We start from the raw sequence: 20527 nt of genomic DNA on the forward strand, positions 1-20527 counted from the left end.
GTGCGCGGCACAAGAGTAAATACGGTAAATAGCAATTGTACCAAATTCAATCCCACAAAACACTGGCATCCCACCCAGTGTTCCCAGGATAGCTCACAGCACCCAGAGATCCTCAGACTGGATTACACAGGCTCAATGTATGGATGGGTGAAAGGACAGATGTAAGTGTTCTGATGTATTTATGCAGTAGCACAGCACTAAAAAATCTAGAAATGCTATTAATACAATTGATTGACTTTTTACATCTCTGGCATTGGTTTATCTGCTTTCACAAGTTTTACTTTTTATACCCAATTCATTATTTTTAGACGCTACCTGTCTACATGATGATACACAGACAGCAGACATCCTGTAAAACATTTGATTGAAATAGTATATGCGTTAATATAAAAAGTACTTATGATTCAGAAAATAAATGAATGATGACTTTTCTTATTTTTTCATTTTTTACATAAACCAAATGTGCCCTCTAGTGTTATTTTTAAAAAATGTTGAAATTCACTGCTGTTTTGGCTAAACCATTGATAAAATATTTTAGACATTCAATTCAGTAACATCATAATTTAACAGTACAGCAGCATTACATGTAAGAAAGAGACAGGTAGAATATTCTTATGCTCACATAAATCAGTTCTAGATGTATAAATACAGTATACATACATACATATTTATTTATTTCAATTTATGTAACATACAGGTTTACCATTGTGCTGTGCTATTCTGAATGATGAATAAGAGAAGAGGAAAAGAAACCAGCTAATTAAATGAGGTCCATTATTAATTGTTTTCACTGATTATGAATGTGGTTAGAACAGAAACCTGCAGCCACCAGGTGGTCCCCAGGACCGAGTTTGGAAGCCTCTGCCACAGAACATCTGTGAAGAGACCTAAAGATGGCAGTTTATATACATCCAGTCTAACGGAGCTTGAGAGGATCAGCCCAAGAAAAATGGGATAAACTGCCCAAATTCCGGTATACAGAGCTTGTAGAGACTTGCTTTGGGAAGAGTTGAAGCTGCAATTGTTGCCAAAGGGGCTTCTACAAAGTACTGAATTAAGGGTCTGAATACTATTATGAATGAGAGATTTCAAATTTTGATTTTTAATAAATTTGCAAACCTTTCTGAAACATGTTTTCACTTTTTTGTCATTATGGGTTGTACAGTGTAAACTGGTGGGCAAAAACAGCAAATTGATCCATTTAAAATTAAATCTACAAAACAAATAAGTGTGCAGAATGTGAAGGGGTCCACTGTAGTAAATGTCTGTGTGGTGCACCTTCTGCTTTGTTGGTTTTCTGACATTAAGGATTTGATTTCCTAGCACTGCTGAGTTGGCAGGCAGACCTCTTCTCTGTAAGCCATCTCGTCATTGCTAGTAATCAGGCCTACGATGGTGGAGTTGGAGCGGTGTCTGCCCGTTATGCCACACATAAACAAGATAGCATACAGGACTCAATAATTTTGAAGAGTGAATTAATTACATAAACACAATTTTCAGTAGAAAAAAATTTATTAAATACATGAGAGAGAAAATGAATTTAGAGAATGTAAGAATGTACAGCTTGCAAAAGGCAGTTAAGGACTTAATGTACTTATTACTGATCTTATCAGAAGGTCCTAAACCACTGAAAGAATATTGTGTGACTTCAATGCAAACTGTGAGAAAAAATAAGCCATGACATGACTATTGCAAATGAGAAAAGGCTGACAAAAAGAGGAATTTATAATCTTTAAAACAATTACTCTTTACTGGCATCAGACCTCATTCTCTCCAAATTACAAGCTGTAGCAAAAGGAAACTGGAGAGGAGTTGCTTGCTTTCTAGCATTTTAAAAATACGGATTGATGATGGCCTCTCTCGTTCTTATTTCTTCTTTCCAGCAGATGTGAGATCTGTTGATGATGCCGACGCCGCCGCCACTGCTGCTGCCTCCTCTGCTTTGCGCTTCTCTTCCACCTCCTGGAGAAATGTTTGGTATTCTGTGGCAGACAGGCTGTAAAAAGTTAAAACATTTGTATTATTATGAAAGGGATGAATGAACAGCCCTGAAAGGCAAGGTGCTCTGTCCCACTTAGCATGGCACCACTTTTCATGGTTGTTTTATACTACATGGTCATCGCTAGGCCATATTTCACTGATACTGAAGGATAAAGAATCCCTCCATGAGGACCAACAAGAACCGCCATACCTGGACAAATTGTCTCTGGCACAAAATTCTTCTTCTGCAGGAAGTTCAACTGTCATTAAACTGAATTAAAATTTCCACATCTTGTCACTCTTCAGCAGTAACCGACAGGTGACATTAACAACATTTGTATATTTGTGTTGCCGATGTTGGAGTTGCACTGCTAACTTCACCTTGAAGAAGCTGCCCATCCAAAGATGTTTTCATACGTCTATACACGAAAGGAAACTCATCTTCAGAGTTTACTAACATTTATTTATATATATATTTATTTATGCATTTTGTAAAAAAGAAGTACAGATTAAGGTCCAATGTTAATATTGTAAAAAGAAAAACTGCAAATGGCACCTTCAAAGCCAAGAGATTGGGTAGCATAACCTCTAATGCAGTTGGTTTATGCCTTATGCCTCTAGTCATGTTAGGTTAAGTTGATCATAGTTTAATAAAATGTCCTGGCCATTGTAAAGCCCAAAAGTACCTTAGAGTTTCTAGCATTACAACATGTGACATTACTGTCAATGGAGACCCCAACATCATCTGAGGTGGGGAGCCCATGCTGGCACACGTATGAATCCACTGTAAATGAAAAATGAAATTTTTTTAGGGGAAAAACGTAACTGTACTCCTACTAATGAGAAGCCTGCACATGAAGGTCAGACAAACACTCAATGCAGTAAAGTCAATAAATATGTGGCCATAATATTCCTCCAAGCTTCCCTGTGAGTGGAACATCCATACTGTATGCATTTTTTTTAATTCATAAGTCAAGAATTTTCCTTTATCAGCTGAACAGACCTTAACACACTTTTTAATATCTTATTTCCCAATAGTTTGTTTTACTGATTATCAGTTGTGTCAGGTTTCATTTGGAAAACTCACCCTTTCGCAACATATGGATTTTCTGTGCGGGGAAAGTGACATGATCAAGGAGAATAGTAGAACTGGCACACTGCGAAGGCCTGTGATGCATCATATCGGACTCCTTACACATATTAATTGTTGGAGGGAATGACGCTGATCACAACAATATTCTTTCATCATTTAACTCATTTGGAATCCCCATTAATTTTACTGAATCAGCCCGCAATCTAGGAGTTATCTTTGACTCTAGCATGTCATTTAAAGTGCATATTACAAAGTTGTCCAAATCATGTTTCTTCCATCTTAAAAATGTTAGGAAATTAAGGCGCTTTCTAAATAAACAGGATTCTGAGAAATTAATTCATGCATTTATTTCTAGTAGGATTGACTATTGCAATGTGGTGTTTACTGGATGTTCAAACTGTTCTTTATACAGCCTCCAGTTAATCCAAAATGCTGATGCAAGAATTATTACAAGAACAAGAAAGAATGAAAATATAACTCCAGTTCTTAAATCCTTACACTGGGTCCCTTTTAAGTTTAGGGCAGATTTCAAAATCCTCCTTTTAACATATAAAGCATTAAATGGCCAAGGTCCAGCTTACTTGTCTGAACTTATCATGACTTACAAACCAGAGTGCACATTAAGATCTCAAGATGCCGGTCTGCTTACGATTCCAAGGATTAATAAAATAACAGTGGGAGGTCAAGCTTTTAGTTACAGGGCCTCTAAACTGTGGAATGGTCTGCCAGCTTCTATAAGAGATGCCCCTTCGGTCTCAGCTTTTAAATCCCAGCTGAAGACTCGCTACTTCAGTTTAGCATATCCTGACTAGAGCTGCTGATTAACTGTACAGACTGCATCTCTGTTGTTAGTCATTAGCACTATAACATAAGTAACAGGATAATTATAATTTGATACTAACCCTCACCTATTCAGTTTCTCTTCTCGGTACTCAAATATGGCACTTGATGCCACGGCCCACCTACCAAGTTGTTTTGCCTGCCTAAGGTAAAGTCATCCCTGATAAAGGATTGCAGGAAACATGGGAAAGAGGGGTCCTTTCATCGGATTAGCGCTATTACAGCTGTGGAATGGCCAAATGGGGGATGCTTGATGGCTGCGGTCTCCAGTACTCTAAACAAAACCAAATCATATTATGTGATATCACCTACTGTTAAATTCTGCTCCGTACTTCTAACATTTTTATTTTTATACTGTATTGAGGATTTGTATTGTACTGTGTATTGTATTGTATTGTATTGTACTGTACTGTATTGACCCCCTTCTTTTTGACACCCACTGCACGTTCAACCTACCTGGAAAGGGGTCTCTCTTTGAACTGCCTTCCAAAAGGTTTCTTCCATTTTTTCCCTAAAAGTGTTTTTTTGGGAATTTTTTTCTTGTCTTCTTAGAGAGTCAAGGCTGGGGGACTGTAAAGAGGCAGGGCCTGTTAAGGCCCATTGCAGCACTTCTTGTGTGATTTTGGGCTATACAAAAAATATATTGTATTGGATTGTATTAAGCGCACCCTGCCCACTCCAGACCCCTACTCCACCGTGTGCAGTTCCAATGCTTGTGTGCAAAAGATGTCATGTCAGTGGCCATCTGTAGGTTAAATAAGTCGAGGCACACTATATGTATTTGTGCTTTTATGAATGGAGTTGCTGAATGTACTAAGTGCTACTTTGTAAACATCTTTATTCCCTATTTATTTATTGGTAAACACTTTCATTAACAGAAGCTTAAAAATTCATCCAAGTAAAAAAAAAAAAAAAGTACATAGCAAAATTTAAAAATAAGTCAAAAGAAGCATAGGCTGCTGTAACAAAAAAAAAGAATGCAGCTTGTGTTACAGACTAACCCTAATTTGATAAGTTTGTAAAGCAGGGTGCCGGCTAAGTGCTGTGGCGGGTATCCATTGGTTAAAGAATGACATACAGGATTAAACTAAATGGCATTCTTTTCCACCTTTTCAGATTCAGCAAAAACATAACACATGTACCATTAACATGCACTTTTGTTTAAAGAAAATATGTGTCAAGCTAGCAGCCATCAGAAGACATGCAATAAAAATACACATTTGATTTGAGTCTGTAACAACTGATGTAAATGTATCGTTCTTGTAAAATTTAGCGTTTTTTATTCAGTTTTATTCTCTCAGTCACGTTCACGCTTGCCCCGATCTGACACTGCTGTTTTTAAATAAAGACGTACGATTAACAGAGGTGAAATCAGATGAGGACGAGGGTTCTACTTCAGAGAAAGAGAACAGAGCCCTCCTGGCAAGAAACATCCACTCACATATCAGTACAATGCAGCTGCACCAGGCGAAAGATGAATGATGGCACCATTTGGATGGACCAAGAGGTCAAGCGTCATCCTGCAAATTCCAGGCACCTCACATGCAGATAAACAGACCAGCTGGGAGAACTTTTTCCTGAGTGGAACTGCGGCAGTGGAGGTATGGGATAGCAGGCTGCTTGCTGCTTGTGCAGATAGACACATTTACAAAACAAAAGACGCTAATGGAGAGGTGCGAAGGAATTTAAGGTGGCCAGGGACTATGAGTTTTGCCATACGCTTCAGGGATTCTAGTGTTAAGAGCAAACAGTAAACATCAAGTTTTAAATAGTTTAAAACTATTAACAAAATAAATGTGGACAACCAGGGAGGGGAATGACTCTCAGTTTCAATCAACCTCAAGGGTCTAGCCTCCAGATGAAAATGATGAAGGGGCTCAAAAGGCTTACAAAGGAATACTAGCATGGCCTTTATTCTCAGTGTCACTGATATTGAAATAAATAATAAAAACAAAACATTATTATAAAACTTTTTATGAGTTTTAAGCACAGGGAAAAAATTACAGTTTGAAAAATCCTTCATTCATACAAAAACTAACCATAAACAACCAAGAAAACTAACCTTGCATGAGTCGAGTTCTGGCATGATGAAGAGGAAGCTGGGTGGAGAGGAGGTTACAGTTTTGAGGCAGAGTCCAGCTCCGCGAAGGGAAATTTCAATTTAGAAATCGATAGATTTCTAGTAGATTTCAACTTCTTGTACTAAGCGGCAAGATCAGTAACATGAATGCCATGCTCATACTTTTCAAAGATTTCTATCTTTAATTGGATTTCAATTTTCTTTGAACCTTTCTTCTCAAAAACACTACCACTCTTTACTTGATTAGATGCCATGGTTAAATGAAAATTAAATGCAAAAGCACAGGAAATACAGCACGCACATCTGACCGACAATGATGTACAGGGAGAGACTGAACACGTGTGGAAATCATTGGCACGTATGAAGGGAAATTGGCCGGCAGTGGTTTTGTTCGCCACCATAGCGTGTGGTCGTGAACAGATGCAAAAGTTTGGTGAACTTTTTGATCATAACCCGATTTGTACATGTTCGGAAACATTCGTGACCACAGGTTCTACTGTATTGCAACAGCCATGTCTCTCGGCCTACATGAAACCAGTTTCGTTAAAATGTGGCCTGCTTATTCTTCAAGGAAAAGTGTCAAGACCATCCAATTTTCATTTGGATATCTTGAACATATCGCACTGTACAAAGTTTTGAAACTTCAAAATCTCCCACTGAAAGGCAATGGTGAATTTGAAAATTCATCTATCTTATAACAGAGAAGCAAAACAAAAAAAAGTTGCCTCTCTGGATATAAATGGAAGGATAAAGCAATTATTTAAACATATATAAGACTGGAAGGACTGAGCTAATATTATCTGCACATTATTACCAGGGTTCACATCCCGGGTCTTTCCTGCATGGAGTTTGCATGTTCTCCCTGTGTCTGCATGGGTTTCCTCCCATGGACCAATGACATGCAGGTTAGGTGGACTGATCAGAGGAATGAGAATGAATGAAGTAGCACCTTTTGCTGTACTTGCAGTGTGTTTAGAAATCTAAGTTTGTCCATTTTACAGAAACTAGCTAATGTTACATCAATAGCCACTACGGTAAAGCTAGCCGTTCACTGGAGTAACAATGGGGTAACAATAGCATTATGTGTAATCATTTTGATATCAATTGCTTAACAGTACCTAGCTAACACATGGCCGAGGATTACTTATTACTGCCATTTTGATCTCAGGACCTGTACATGTAGCTAATGGCTGCTAACATTAGTCAATGTATTAAGTGCTCTGTGCGTTACTGCATTAACAACATGTCAGGAAATTTTACCAACATGCAGGTGGCTCTCTGCTTACCAGTTAGTAATTGTCTGAATTGTGCAAAAGCACCATGCAAGCAACTTTAACACACAAAAAGAGTAATAAGACCAGCTGAACTTCAACTGTTGGTTAACTTTACTGGTAGGTAACATTCCTGATTTAGTAAATGCCTTACTGCAATCTGCTGTCATTGGAAGGACAAAATGAAGTTTAGATAAATTCATAAGTGTATATAGTCACATGTTCATTTATTAAATATCTCAATATTCACATTCATTTTAACCTGTACTTAAGTTTATTGACCACATTCCATAGTAGCATTAGTAGTTTTTAATTTCTTACTACTACTAGTAGTAGTATAGTATATAGTAGCCATAGTAGTTGTATTTTTATTATTATTATTATTAGTAGTAGTAGTACTAGTAGCAGTAGTAGTATTAACATTGTTTTTCTTGTTGCTGTTTTATCACATGTGACACCCTGGACCATTATTATTATTATTATTACTATTATTATTGTTGTTAATAATAATAATAATATGCCTTCAATTATAAAGGAAATAAATAATCTATTGGTATATCAATGCTGTTAAATACCATTGAGGTCCAAATCTATGGATTACCCTTCATGGAGATGTGATTCCAGATGACAGCGGCCTCATTCAGCAGGATAACATGCCTTGCCACACTGCAAAAATTGCTCAGGTATTGTGTGAGGAAAATGACAAAAGAGTTCAAGGTGTTGACTTGGCCACCAAATTCCCCAAATCTCAATCCAATTGAGCATATGTGGGATGTGATAGAAAAGCAATTCTGATCCATGAAGGATCCACCTTGCATTTTACAGGAATTTAAATCTGCTGCTAACATCTTGTCGCCGGATACCACAGGATACCTTCAAAGGACTTGTGGAGTCCATGCCTTGATAGGTCAGAGCAGAACAAAAAGGACCTACACAATATCAGGCATGTGTGTTTAATGTGACAGATCAGTGCATATACATGCACAGATTCATGGGATATTAAATATGCAGAAAACAATATAAATAAATTCACAATAAATGTGGTGATGACAAGATAAGCAAAACAATACTGGTTTATGCCATGAGGGATTACAGATGTGCACAGTTTTGAGTGTTAAACTCAAGCAGTTCTTTAAAGTAAAAGTCATACACCTTTCCTTTTGACCCCCAATATTCTTATGCTGTTCACTGTCTAGAGCAGTATTAAGATAAGGATTTAATAAAAGTACAGAGAGAAAAAGAAAAGGGCTGTTTAAGATGGATGCAGCCTGTCACTTACTCATGAACAACCTTGATGCCTAAGGAGCGTGCGCTGCCAATGATACACTTGACGACGTTCTCCAATGACATGTTCCGCAGGATAAAGCTCTCATCCTTTGCTTTCACCTTAGCAATCTCATAAATATGCTTCACAGAAACCATGCCCGCCACCTCATGACCTGAAGAGAAAAACAGTACCTTTAGAAATCAATTGCTGACAAAATATACTAAAACTGAGCAGCTCTTAAAATTTACTATACTAAATGATTATCTGCCATCCACGCTTAGCACCTTTCATGTACAGTAGCTGTACGATGATTTAGTTTTGTTATGCTCTTAAAAATTAAAAACTCACTGCTAAGAACATTTAACAAAAGCTTCAAACAGTATATTTCACAAGCAAAGTATTTATTTTAATTGCTTTCTTCAACACACTTGTGCTTCATTCCATTTAGTACAGTAGGTGAAGTGTGGCGTCCTCCGTGGCCATCCATTCCAGCCTGCCAGATGCCAATTGCAGGTTTGAGTGCAGTGACATTTTATTAGAAGGGCGGCCCATTTATTTCTTTTGTTACATTTAGGTCCTTACTTTTTAAAATTCCTCATTCAAATATTAGGATATCTGATGAATTGTTTACACCAGGGTGCCCAAAATTTCAACCTTATTTGGCTGATGTAGGCTGGCGCCCTGCCCAGGGTTTGTTTCCTGCCTTGCGCCCTGTGTTGGCTGGAGCTAGCGTATGGTTGACTCAAAGCATGCCAGTTGCCAAAATGGCTGATCTTAAATGAAGTGGCCAGGAGATGAAAATTATCAGAAGAATAATTAAGGGTTCTCACCAATTACAATGAAAAGGTTGGTATTTGGAAAAACTAACAAGAAAAGCCAGTTGTTAATGGCCAAAAGCACAAAATTGGGAATTAGAATAAAAAGACACAAAGCAAAAATCCAAAAACAATCTTGGATTAAATTTGCGTAACTGGCACTAAAAGTGGATTGGCTTTTATTTCTTTTTTAAGTTTCAATACATACAATGGTATGATGATGACGTCATCTTTTATATTCCAGACTCGATGATGTCATCAGCCATCAACACATGTCACATGACTGGCCACAGGTGTCACTCCTAATAGGTAAGAGGTGAGCACTCATGGTCCCAGTCACACAATGGCAGTTCTTGTGACTTAAACAAAGAGCTAACATGTTGTTGTGGTGATGTCACCATCATAATGATAACATTTAACAGCACACAGTAAAATATGCCAATAAAACTGAATAATAACACTTTGACATTAAAAAAACAAGGATTTATAACAATCATGAGCTGAGCAGTACGTTTCCAAGGTTTTGTTTGTCTGGCTGCAGAGATTTGAGCATGCTGTAATCTGTTGAGGTCTTTGTTTGACATATAAAAAACAGAACATGTCTGTAACCAAGAAGATAAGTGACAAAACTGACAATAAAATGTTTAAGCTGGAATAAATATGTCACTAAATCCTCCCCAGCTGAAGGAAAGCAAATCTGGTCTGAAACGACAAGCTAGTTAAATGTAACGGGCAGTTAATTGATTGTGAAGAGTAGTAAGGAACCCAAAGAAAGATCACAGCACAAAGACTTACACAAGAAGAGAGCGTGCGGTCTGTAGTCACCAATGCAGTCCAGAGCACTAACTCAGTAACAGGGCAATGGGGCACAGCAAGGATGTTGAATACTCTAGCAGTGCCAAGTAAATGCAGTTACCTAGCAACTGACGCTTGGAGGCGTGGCCTCAGAGCAGCTGTATGGAGTTGGAGGGGCTAAGGGAGGTGCGGGTAAATAGGTACGAATGTACTTCCTCCCCAAACTATAGTTTAATTTCAAGTTTAAAATTAATTGTCATATGCACAGTAAGGAAACACGTTTCCCTGTACAATGAAGTCCACACCAAATGACAAAACCAACGTATAAAGATAAACATAAATAATAAGTAGCAGAGAGATAATAAGTAACAGAGGCAGCATAAAGTATAAAAACAGAATAGAAATATAAAGGTAATATGCAGGTAGGTGTGTGATGGACAAGTCAAATACAGTTGTGTGAGGTAGATAGAATGAGGAGGACCATGGTTATAAACTCCAGCCAGTTATTTAGGAATGGCCTTGGGAAAGAAAGAGTTCTTTTGCCTGGAAGTCCTGAGTTTAATACTACTATACCTCCTGCCTGAGGGTAGAAGTGTGAACAGTTCGTGTTGGGGGTGGGTGGGGTCCCTGAGGATCGAGGCAGTTCTCCTGCGGACTCTGCAGTTGTAGATGCTCTGCAGAGAGGGCAGTGGGGTCCTGGTGATCTTCTCAGAAGTCTTTACCATACTCTGCAGGCATTTGCAGTCCATAGCACTAGTGTTGCCGTACCACACGGTGATGCAGCTGGTCAAGATGCTCTAAACAACGCAGCTGTAAAAGTTGCAGAGGATCTTGGTCGACATACCAAACTTCCTCAGCCTCCTCAGAAAGTACAGCCACTGTTGAGCCCTCTTGACCACCTGTGTGGTGTTAAGTGTCTCCATGTGAGGTCCTCAATGATGTAGACGCCCAGGTATTTAATGCTGCTCACCCTCTCCACTTCAAGCCCTCGGATGAACAGTGGCCAGTGAGGTCTCCTCTCCTTCCTCATGTCCACTATTATCTCCTTCATCTTATCTGTGTTGAGGGTGAGGTTGTTGTCCTCACACCATGACGCCAGACTGTCCACCTCCCTCCTGTAGGCCGCCTCATCCCCACCAGTGATGCGTCCAATCACTGTGGTGTCATCTGCGAACTTTAGGATGATGTTATTTTTGTGGGAGGCAACACAGTCCTGGGTGAGAAGGGTGTAGAGGATTGGGCTGAGGACGTATCCCTGTGGGGTGCCTGTGTTTATGATAATGGTGGCTGAAATCCTGTTACTAATTCTGACAAACTGGGGCCTGCTAGTCAGAAATTCTAGGAGCCAGTCACAGAGGGTGGGGTACTGGCCAAGTGCAGACAGTTTAGGGGTGAGTTTATGGGGGATAACCATGTTAAAGGCGGAGCTATAGTCAACAAAGAGGATCCTGATGTAGGAGTGTTTGTTCTCCAGATGGGAGAGGGAATAATGAAGTGCAGCTGTGATGGCATCCGAGCTGGACCTGTTGGGCCAGTAGGCATACTGCAGGGGGTCCAGAATGTCCGGTATGCTGCTATGAATGTGGGCCAGCACCACTCTCTCAAAACACTTCATGATGATTGGAGTGAGTGCTACCGGTCTGTAATCATTCAGGCAGGTGGGTGGGCTTTTTTTAGCAAGGGGGACGATGATTGTAGTCTTAAAGGAGGACGGAATGATGTGCTGACTGAGGGAAAGGTTGAAGATGGAGCAGAGAACATCAGCCAGCTCGTTGGCAGATGCTTTGAGAGGCAGCCCAGGGACATTGTCTGGCCCTGCTGTCTTACGGGGGTTGATTTTATTTAGTGCTTTGTGCACCTGCAGGAATGGCAACAACCACCTCCAGAAAAGCAACCTGGTGATTTAAAACCCCATAATCATCCTAAACCAAATCATCAAATCTAAATATATTTTTAAAACAATACTTTTCCACCCATCCATTTGGGCCACAGGTACTGGGAACCTATGCAATGGATGGGAGTCTTGCTGAGTACACAACAGATTTACTTACCCTTCAGGCATTTAGAATATGAGCGTAAAACAAGAGAACCTGGAGAAAAGCTCACACAGGCACAGGAAGAATAAGCAACCTTCACGTGTGTTGTAAACGGGCCAAAATTCAAATGTAGTCCCTGCAGCAATAAGGCAACATCATTAACCAACTTGCAACAAAAACTATAAGCAGCAACAGCTGCCAGTTCAGTTATGATTTCTGAACACGTATTTGATGATCGCAAGCGTTTCTATGTCTTTGATGTTGTTGCATTCGGTATCCTGCACTTGATGTACAGCAGATGTTGCTGGTCTTTGTCCTGTTTTAATCTTTTGGTGCTGTTCATCACGTCATCCACCTTCGTGAGTTGCTTGATGCTCAGCAGATGTCGATAGTCTTCTTTTTCTTTCCACTGTGTCACTTTGTTGGCATATCAGTTTGCTATAATCAAGCCACATGCACAGGTCAGTCTGACAATTTTGCCAGTATATCAGATGTTTTGGATTTCTACAACGTATCAGGTCATCAGCATTTGATCAAGATCAAGGTTCTATAGCCCCAGTAGTTTGCAAGTAAACACATGACAGATGGACAGAGCTTGGCATTTTACATTGGGGCCAGTAGGAGGTGTAGCAGCACCCCGAACTCCATATACAATTTCCAGTAGAACTAAAATCTTTTTATGAACACAATTACCTTTACAACTTTTGTTTCTTCTCCATTACATGTTACAATAAACTTTCTCTTCAAACCCTTCCCCTCCAAGCTTTGTTTTTCCTATACACCTGACACCAAAGCCCTCTGGTGAAGCAGCGCAATCTCCCTAATATTGAACCTAGGAGTGCTTCTGGTACCACCATGCTACATACAGGAAGTACTTCTGGGTCAGGCGGAATCTAACAAAACTACAACTCCCATGCAGCCCTGCAGGTGTGCGCATGTTAGAGTTGCCACCTATTGTGGTGGGGAAACACATGGCCCCCAGGAGGCAAACTTGTTCCACTCTTCCATTATCAAGGCCTGAATGGTTTCAACCCATTTCTTCTATGACAATATAGACTAAATAAAAAGATCATAAACTTTGGAATCAATGGCATATGGAGAACAGAAGGTGGGATTGGGGAGGTAAAATTAAAAAAAAATTTTTTTGTTCTGCACTTATAACTGGTGAAAATAAAAAGAACTGCAATGTTATTTTAGAGCAGGAAACAACATATAGAAGAATGATTTGCACAGACAATCTTGGAAACGTGAAGCGGAGAACCTAGTAGAATATCTTATAGAGGACATGTCAGGAGTAGTTTTTGTTTTGTTTAACACTTAATACTTCAGAATCCCACAGCGTAAACCTCACCCAAAGACAGTTTTTCTCAGGAAGGTATATAAAAATACACAGCTATAATGGATCTAATAGTTCACTCCAGTCTGGTCACATACACATCAAACAAATATTTGGCTCCAGTCTATGGCCGCTGTTCCTGCCCCCCTTTTCTCAGTGGATAACAATTCATGTCCAAGTTAATTTCTAACATACAGGAGCATATGGTCTGCTTTTGGTAAATCAATGTCTGGAGTCAGGGCCATTCCATGCCCTTCCATCAGACTATTGGATGGAGTAATTAAAACCATTCTGCTACTTTTCCACAATATATTGTTCCATAGCCTCCTGTTCAGGCCGTGACAAGGTGTAAACTTTCCCTCTAGGCATTGCAGCCAATGGCATTAAGTCAATAGTGCAGTCATAGTCCTGGTGTGGAGGTAACACTCGGGTGTGTTGCTCATTAAACACATTAATATATTCAGAATATTCAGAAAGCAGGAATGATACTCCTTTTAACATATAAAGCATTAAATGGCCAAGGTCCGGCTTATTTGTCTGAACTTATCATGACTTACAAACCAGAGTGCACATTAAGATCTCAAGATTACGATTCCACGAATTAATAAAATAACAGTGGGAGGTCGAGCTTTTAGTTACAGGGCCCCTAAACTGTGGAATGGTCTGCCTGCTACAATAAGAGATGTCCCTTCGGTCTCAGCTTTTAAAAATCCCAGCTGAAGACTCACTACTTCAGTTTAGTATATCCTGACTAGAGCTGCTGATTTACTATACATACTGCATCTCTGTTGTTAGTCATTAGCACTAAAACATAAGTAACATGATAGTTATAATTGGATACTAACCCTCACCTATTCTGTTTCTGTTCTCGGTACTCAAATGTGGCACTTGGTGCCACGGCCCACCTGCCAAGTTGCTTTGCCTGCCTATGGTAAAGTCATCCCTGATGGAGGATTGCAGGAATCGTGGGAAAGAGGGGTCCTTTCATCGAATTAGTGCTATTTCAGCTGTGGAATGGCCAAATGGGGGAGGCAGCTTGATGGATGAGGTCTCCAGGACTCTAAACAAATCCAAATCATATTATGTGATATCATCTACTGTTAAATTCTACTCCGTACTTCTAACATTTTTATTTTTATACTGTATTAAGGGTTTGTTCTGTTCTATTTATTGTACTGTACTGTACTGACCCCCTTCTTTTTGACACCCACTGCACGTTCAACCTACCTGGAAAGGGGTCTCTCTTTCAATTGCCTTTTCCAAGGTTTCTTCCATTTTTTCTTCTTACAGAGTCAAGGCTGGAGGGCTGTCAAGAGGCAGGGCCTGTTAAAGCCCATTGCGGCACTTCTTATGTGATTTTGGGCTATACAAAAAATAAATTGTATTGTATTGTATACAGTATTACAAAGGACTGGCTTAGGTACAGTCTTCAAGCAATTCTGAATACAGTATGAGTTCCATTGTATAATACCTTTGGACTCCCAGTTAAGAACAGGATTGTGCTTCTGCATCCAGGGGTATCCAAGGATTATTTGAGGCAAAAGAGACTGAATAACAAAAAAGGACAATGTTTCTTTGTGAAAGATTCCTATCTTGACTGTAGCATAATCTAAGTGCCCAGAGACAATGGGATGACCATCCACCAAAAGGACACGAAATTTATTACATAAGATGTACTGGAGTGATCTGTAAATGCTCAATCATGGAGGAGCTAATAAATTTCCCGGTTGCTCCTGAATCATTCAGAGCATCTGTGGCAGTATTATTAACCACACAGGAAATTGCAAAAAGTTCTTTGACTATACGTTCCCATCCTTCCAACCCCAACATAAGAGTTTTTCCTTTAATCAGCTCACTAATACCAATTGTTGTTTTACCCAAACCCATAGGCTCTGGATCACCCTTGGATTCAAACGGTCTGAAGGTTGGTCCTTTTGGGCTTCCTCTATCACCACATCAAGTGTGTTACCAATACTGTGGCTGACTAACTCATCCTTTATTTCAGAGCTTAATCCTCATTTAAACACCGGAATTAATACCACATCTTCCCCACGTGCCTCTGTAACTAACATCATGAACTCCAAAGTATATTAACTTATGGGCTTTGAACTCTGACAAGTTAATAATCTGTTAGCTGCTACTTCCGAACAGAGAGGCATATCAAAAATTTTCCGTAATTCAACATTTTATTCAATAAACAAAGCCAATGAGAAGCAGCACTGGTTGTTAGTGTTGTACATAACGGAAGCCCATTGAAGAGGTTTTTCCCAAGCAGAGATATCACAAACACATTACATGTCCCATTGTCCAGATACATTATAGGTATGGCTACAGAAACCATGTGACACTGATTTAGGAAACCCCAACCCTCATTAGTATCTCCTGGAAAACAAATTGGATGCGGAATCTGAGGCCGATGATGGTGGCCGGATTCACCGAGGTATTAACCACAAGTGTTAACTGATTTGCGCCTGCAGTTCTCTTACTTGTTTCTCTAGACTTTTTGTCCCCTCCTGCATAACTTAAGTTGAATAATCTCTCTCTCTCACAGCCACAGCTGTGCCCTGAAAATACACAGCATGTCGGGGTCACTCATATTGATTCGATCTTTTCTCCTGACTCGGCAGGAAAACAGATAACTAATTTCTTGAGAACACTGGGAGATTCAAGAGCAAAAGGCAAACAAAAGAAAATAAAAATAAACCAAAGCAACAGAAACCCAGACGAAAGGCAAAATTCTAAGTCAAATACCATGTAATAAGTTGAAAAACAAGGCAAGACATGAAAAGTAAGTCAAGTTGAACATAAGGATTTTATCCACAGATTGGATGAGGCTCAGAGAAAAAGGTTGACATTTTATGTGGTTTGCTGATTAAGTCAAGGTTATGACCCCGGATACCCCGCCCCTAGAAACACGGGGTGTGACCCTAACAACAGTACACAATATGGCTTCTCTTAAAGGAAAAGGTTATAAAACATCAATATTCAGCCTAAATCATGACACTCAGTCCTATACAGGCGGGATCTCCTATAGTCTCTTGCAGTATCTTGTGTTTATTCTTGTGATTTTCTTGATTTTTGAATCCGTACTCTGGTTTTTGACCATTCTTTGGGGTTTTTTTGCTTATAAAGATTCTACTTGGCCCTTTTCATTACTATTGAGGGGCAATTTTTCCCTTTGTTGTCAGCTTTTCTCGTGATTTTGGTACTATGAAACTCTTGAGCTATTAACATGTAGTGTGGTCCATTGTAAAACAGGTGAAATGACTTTACTTGGGAAGCTAAAGCAAAGCTGTGAGATTTCTAATGGTTACTCTGCGCAAATTTCATTGCTTGTATTTCCTGGTGAGGTGCGTGGTTGCATTCTACTGAGGTGGACTTTCCAGGCCCCCCTATCTTCAGTAATTTTGCCAGAGAATCTCCAGCCAATCCCAGGACAACTAAGTTCTATAAAACCATCAAGTTTATGTAGTGATTTTTTTCATTATTCCCATTAGTAACCCTAAATTCAGATAGTGTCAGAAACAGAATGCCAAACCCCATTTCTTTTGAGAGGTTTACTGTCTTTTAGAGATTCTGTTAATAAGCTATTGGAACAAGGTTTCAAGGTTGAATCACAGAAAAATGAAATTAGCAAGCCATGTTGTACTGTTTGAACCAGGCAGAATCTCCAGCTTACACTTTTGTGGCCCACATACAATCACGATGTGCCTTTCATTTTTAAAGAGTTGAAGTATTCTAAAATCATGGTGACTGCTGATGGATGAACCTGTTCTGTTCCTGACGGCATGGGACAGTGGAGTAAGACCTCATATTAGACATTCTATGCTTGAGTTACTGTATGATATTCTTGGCTACCTACTTTACCTCTTCTGAATCTTTTCAAATATTTCTGAAAAAAAAATTGAAGGAAAAGGATCAAAGAAATGCAAACTGGATAATTGGACTGTCATCTACCATCTGATAACAAATTGAATGCACGTAGCACAGTTTAAAGCTCGGTTGTATTAGGTTTGTAAGCCATGAAGATGGTACAGTATGTTGGGTGTGTTTGGTTTCCAAAATGTTCAGAACAACATGTGAAATTGTCACAGAACTACATAAACTAATAAGGGAGCTGTCAGACGGCTCAGTGGTGCAGGAGTTAGCCCTGCTGAAATGAGCACGTTCTCCTTGTGCTGTCATGGGATTCCATTAACCATTCCAGTTTTCCTTGAACGTTCCAAAGGTGTGCACTTTAGGTTCACTAGTTACTCCACACTAGTCCTCTGGGAGTGTAGGGGTGAGTGTGTTTAGCAGTGGGCTGGCATTTTGTCCAGGGTTTGTTCCTGTATGGCACCCAAAGCTGACGTCAAAGACAACTACTCCATATGACCCTGAATTGGATAGGAAGTTAATGGTGGAAGATGTTATAAAACTATACTGTGGATGGACAATTTTCGTAAAGGTCACTAAAGTGGCATACATATATCAGCTGCTGTATCTCTTTTAAATGTAAATTTCCCAGAAACAACGCAAGTCAACCATGAGGTGAAAACCTTATGTGCCTTTGCCTTTCATGCATATCTGGGTTCTTGGAGAAGCCATTCTGCATGCCTGTGAGTTTGTACTTTACTAAATTCTATAAAACACATGCTATAAAAGGGCAAATTGATTTTTATTTTTGTCACTCTCACAGTCTGCCGTGTTCAATGTCAACTATCTTAGATTATGCAGCATCAATTTCACATTAAGGCAGAAAGAAAATCAATGAATGAAACTTTGATGTTTTATCACTTGTTGTTTGAGGTCTAAAGAAATTTAAGTACCTTTTTAAGTTCCCTGTTCTCTGTACACACGTGACAATTGTACTGCTACTAATCAAACAATACAGAGCATTTGTTTAGGAGGTCCAGAACTCTGAAAACATTTTCATCTCATTGCAAACCTTGACTAATTACTTCTTGTACAAAAAAACAATCCTAGAAAATGTATTATGTTTATAAATAAAAAGTATGACACACCATTGACTTGAGTTCCACAGTGGGGTTTTCAGACTAATTAATTTGTTTTTTCTTACAACTCATTGGGAAAAACAATCAAATAATTAAGGATTAACGAACACGTATGTGATTATTAAATGACAAATACTGAACATGCTGTAATTAGCACAAAATCCACTCATCCATTCTATCTCTGAATCGCGGTCATGGTGAATTAGTGCGCCTTCTAGCCGTGTTTGGTGTGAGGCAGGATACGAGTTCTTCACAGGTCACACATGAAGAAGACAAAACGGGAAAAACATACAAATATGGAACACCAAGTTAACATTCACAGATATCTTGAAATGCATTGTACACTAAAGCGGTTCATACACTGTATGATAAGAAGTCCATTTCAAGGTGCCTGCCTTTCAAATGAATTTTCCAGATAAATAACGGTGTGTGCAATTCAAGACATCTCTAAATGAAATGCCTTCCTGAATTTCAATATGCCTTCCCATCACTGACATCTTGAATTGAACTCAAGATATTTAGAGCTGCACAGGAAGAATTTTTGAAGATGTCAGGAAATACATTTGAGTAAGTTTTTGTTTTTTTATTTCAAGATATCTCAAAATGTAATGAAGGTAGCTTCAAGTCATTTCAGGTATCTTCATGTTGACTTTGACGCCCGAGATATCTGAAGTACATTTCTGGGTAGCTCAACTTAATTTCCTGAGACCTTAAAATGGACCTTTTCCTCTATGCGAGATGTTTTAAAAAAAAAAAGACGTCTCAAAGTTAATTTCATGAGATCTCAAAATAACTCAAAACACATTTTGAGATTCCATAAATTAAATCACAAGTGCATTTGAAAAAAAAACAGGAGATTTTGCAATTGTAGTCTAACTGCTGTGAGGCAGCAATGACCTTCACTATCCTGCACATAAGGAACTCAGCAGCCCTGGTATCTTTCAGGTAAGGACGACAGAGGTTTCAAGGAACATTACATGTACTCACTATTTATGGTGCCAGAGACTGGTGACGTATTGTATGCTAATCAGCACATGCAAATAAGAATTTCATTGTACTCTGAGCATGCGACAATAATGACAACATAAACCTATACAATTTTACAAATGTATTTGAGATATATTGAAATACACTGTATTGCAGGAATCTTCAAATGTACATTAACTTATTTGGAGATAATTTGAAATTAATTTATAAAGTGCATTTTCAAAAATCTTAATGTTCATTTGGCTTGTCATATGGCATAGTGGCTTATCTGACCATCAGAGTCATTGGAGATAAAAGGTAGCAGCAATACTACCTACATTTTGTTTTTGAAATGCTAAATTATTTGAAAAAAGTAATAAATTGCGTAATAAACACAAATTTCAAACCATATTGGCATCTATTACACACCTCTCAAGGGGGACTATGTACTGTATTTAAAACAGAAATACAGGGTGGTCCAGATCTAATTATGCAGATCCAGATCGTCTGGGTGACTTTGATTTATGCGGGGATGATTCCAGTTTGGCGCAAAGATGATTCTTCATGTCGTCAGTTCGCACACTTCTCAATGGTCTGGGATTTTTCGGGTGATTTTCTATATAATAAACTTAATTAGTTATAGCGTAATGAAAATTGCATAATTAGATCTGGACCACCCTATACATTGTGATTTGACAGTGATCCACTAGATGGCACTATTTGCTCATGCCTCACAAAGCAGCTTGTGTCCTTATAAAATGTAAAACAGTAAAAGGTCTGAGTGGCCAGGTGAACATTACCATTCTAACAAAAAAAAAAATCCTTTAATTTCAATTTTATTTTTTTATGAAACATTCATTCACAGCAAATTTCATCATAATGGTCTTTGGAGGGTGTAAATAATACACATGGCAGCAGAATGAATGGATAAATGTTACAAAATAATTAGTAGATAAGATCCAAAAACAACATAAGACAGAGACCTTAGGTAGAAAAGGCAAAAATTCTGGCATTCAATTGGATTGACAGCAGAGTAAACTGAAAAGTCGGCACA

At 38.9% G+C, this 20527-nt stretch overlaps 1 protein-coding gene across 1 annotated transcript in view; it reads right to left on the reverse strand.

The window, feature by feature from the left end:
• Positions 1-1493: 1493 nt before the first annotated feature.
• The window catches only part of mrpl11 (mitochondrial ribosomal protein L11), a 404609-nt gene continuing 385575 nt past the window's right edge, over positions 1494-20527 (reverse strand). The window contains exons 5-6 of the mRNA XM_039769143.1: positions 8544-8703; positions 1494-1996 (exon numbers count right to left, since the gene is read on the reverse strand). Coding sequence (XP_039625077.1) covers positions 1867-1996; positions 8544-8703 — 290 coding nt within the window. The 3' untranslated portion in view covers positions 1494-1866. The remainder of the gene's footprint in view (positions 1997-8543; positions 8704-20527) is intronic.

The sequence above is a fragment of the Polypterus senegalus genome, chromosome 11 (assembly GCF_016835505.1).
Source record: "Polypterus senegalus isolate Bchr_013 chromosome 11, ASM1683550v1, whole genome shotgun sequence".
NCBI lineage: Eukaryota > Metazoa > Chordata > Cladistia > Polypteriformes > Polypteridae > Polypterus > Polypterus senegalus.